Below are 2124 nucleotides of genomic sequence, written 5' to 3'. Positions count from 1 at the left end.
TGCTGCTGCTGCTCTTGCTGCTGCTGCTGCTGCTGCTGCATTTTTTTTTTTTTTTTATATATTTGTTTCCAGTCTGCATATATTTGTTTCATGGTGTTTGGGTTTTCTGTGGTGTCTATAACAACTAAACCTTTTGTAGTTTTTATTAGAATACAATTGGCGAGACCATACCCCGAAACAAAATATACATTTGCTGCTACTTCCTCTATTTTTTTTTTATATTCTTCTTTGTGCTGCAGTGCAGCAGCAGGAGCAGCAAGAGGTGGTATTAGTAAGTCTTTATATGTCTCCTTTATCTTCTCTATTGATGGATCTGCGCATCCTGCTGCTGCTGCTGCTGCTGCTCCTGCTGCTGCTGCTGCTGCTGCTGCTGCTGATGCTGCTGGTGTTGCTGCTGCTGCTGAGGATGAGGAGGGAGAGGATAGAGAGAAATCCTGCTGCAGTTGCATGCATACATCTGACACACCCTCCCCCTGCTGCTGCTGCTGCTGCTGCTGCTGCTGCTGCTGCTGCTGCTGGGCGAATGGGGTAAAGGACTGCAGCAGCGCGAGTATATCGAACCCAGCAGCAGCAGCAGCAGAATCTCCAGCAGCAGCATCCCCACCACCAGCAGCACCAGCAGCAGCAGCAGCAGCAGCAGCAGCAGCAGCAGCAGCAGCAGAGTGTTCATATAGAGGAGAAATAGATGGTGTAAATACACGCAAACCCGGAAACACAAAGACAGATAGTCTCCTTATAGTGAGGGGGAGAGAAGCAAAGAGGGTGGGGCCCAGCAGCAGCAGCAGCAGCAGCAGCGGCGTCAGCAGCAAGCAGCAGATATGAAGAAACCGAAGCAAACGATAAAAACATAAACGAAAAATATTAAATATACAACCAAACATCAGCAACACACGCTGCTGCTGCTGCTGCTGCTGCTGCTGCAGCTGCTGCTGCTGCTGCTGCTGCTGCTGCTGGGATTGAGAGCGAGGAAGAGGAAGCACACGCGACTGTACAAGTCCTGCTTTGCCATCTGCTGCTGCTGCTGCTGTTGCTGCTGTTGCTGCTGCTGCTGCTGCTGCTGCTGTTGCTGTTTCTGCTGCTGACGCAAACAGACGTTTACTGACTCTATCCATTTTGCTGCAGGCGATGCAATCGCCAGGCTTATGAGGAGAGAAACCAGCAGCAGCAGCATTCCCGCAGCAGCAGCTGTTGCTGCTGCTGCTGCTGCTGTTGCTGCTGCTGCTGCTGCTGCTGCTGTTGCTGCTGCGTATACGCTGTCGGATTGCTGCCTTTATTGAGGGGGGTGATGATATGTGCCACTCAGCTGTAGCATCGGGGCAGACAGCAGCAGCAGCAGCAGCAGCAAACTGCTGCTGCTGCTGCTGCTGCTGCTGCTGCTCTTCCTCCTCCTGAGGTCTTGACATCTGGAACTTGCTCGTTAGGGTTTAGGGTTTAGGGTTTAGGGTTTAGGGTTTAGGGTTTAGGGTTTAGGGTTTGGTAGTGCCTGTGGCAGCAGAGAAACCGCCAAGGAGAGAAAGAACAACGCTGCTGCTGCAGCTGCTGCAGCTGCTGCTGCTATTGAGAGATATAGAGAGAGAGAGAGAAAGAGAGAAAAAAAGAGAGAAAAGAGACAAAGAAAAAGAATAAATATGTCCTATAGACAAGCAAATAGAAGAAGGTTGCTGCTTGCTGCTGCTATGCTGCAGTGTATGTACACTGCAGCAGAATTTTTGTTTTTTGTTTTTTTTTTTTTTTGTTGCTGCTGGGGTGTATAGGCAGCTAAATAAAGAATAAAAAAGGAGATGTCAATGCTGTCAGAGTATTAATATTATTTGTATTGTATTTATTCTCATAATTCTTCTTTTTCTTTTTTATTTTATCTCCTTTGCTGCTGCTGCTGCTGCTATGCAGAGAGGGTCACCACCGCCGCTGGTTTCGGGTGTACATACACCCCGTAGCAGCAGTTGCTGCAGGCGGCTACCTTTTCGCATATTAATTTTATTTTTTATTCGTTTTTCTTCTTTTTTCGTTTATTTTAATTAATTTAATTTATTTATTTTAAAGAAAAATACAGACATAGAGCCCGGTTACTAACAACACCTGCTTTGCTGCTGCTGCTGCTGCTGCTGCTGCTGCTGCTGCTGT

At 47.7% G+C, this 2124-nt stretch overlaps 1 protein-coding gene across 1 annotated transcript in view; it reads right to left on the bottom strand.

Annotated features, from left to right (window-relative positions):
- Positions 1-1403, bottom strand: part of EMH_0061980 (alkyl sulfatase, putative) — a gene marked incomplete at both ends in the record, with an annotated part of 1620 nt that extends 217 nt beyond the window's left edge. The window contains one exon of the mRNA XM_013497985.1: positions 3-1403. Coding sequence (XP_013353439.1) covers positions 3-1403 — 1401 coding nt within the window. The remainder of the gene's footprint in view (positions 1-2) is intronic.
- Between the last annotated feature and the right edge of the window lie 721 nt (positions 1404-2124).

The sequence above is a fragment of the Eimeria mitis genome, genomic scaffold (assembly GCF_000499745.2).
Source record: "Eimeria mitis Houghton genomic scaffold, Emh_scaff3071, whole genome shotgun sequence".
Classification (NCBI taxonomy): domain Eukaryota; phylum Apicomplexa; class Conoidasida; order Eucoccidiorida; family Eimeriidae; genus Eimeria; species Eimeria mitis.
Note: the sequence above shows the minus strand (reverse complement) of the source record. Positions and strands in the feature narration are given on the sequence as shown.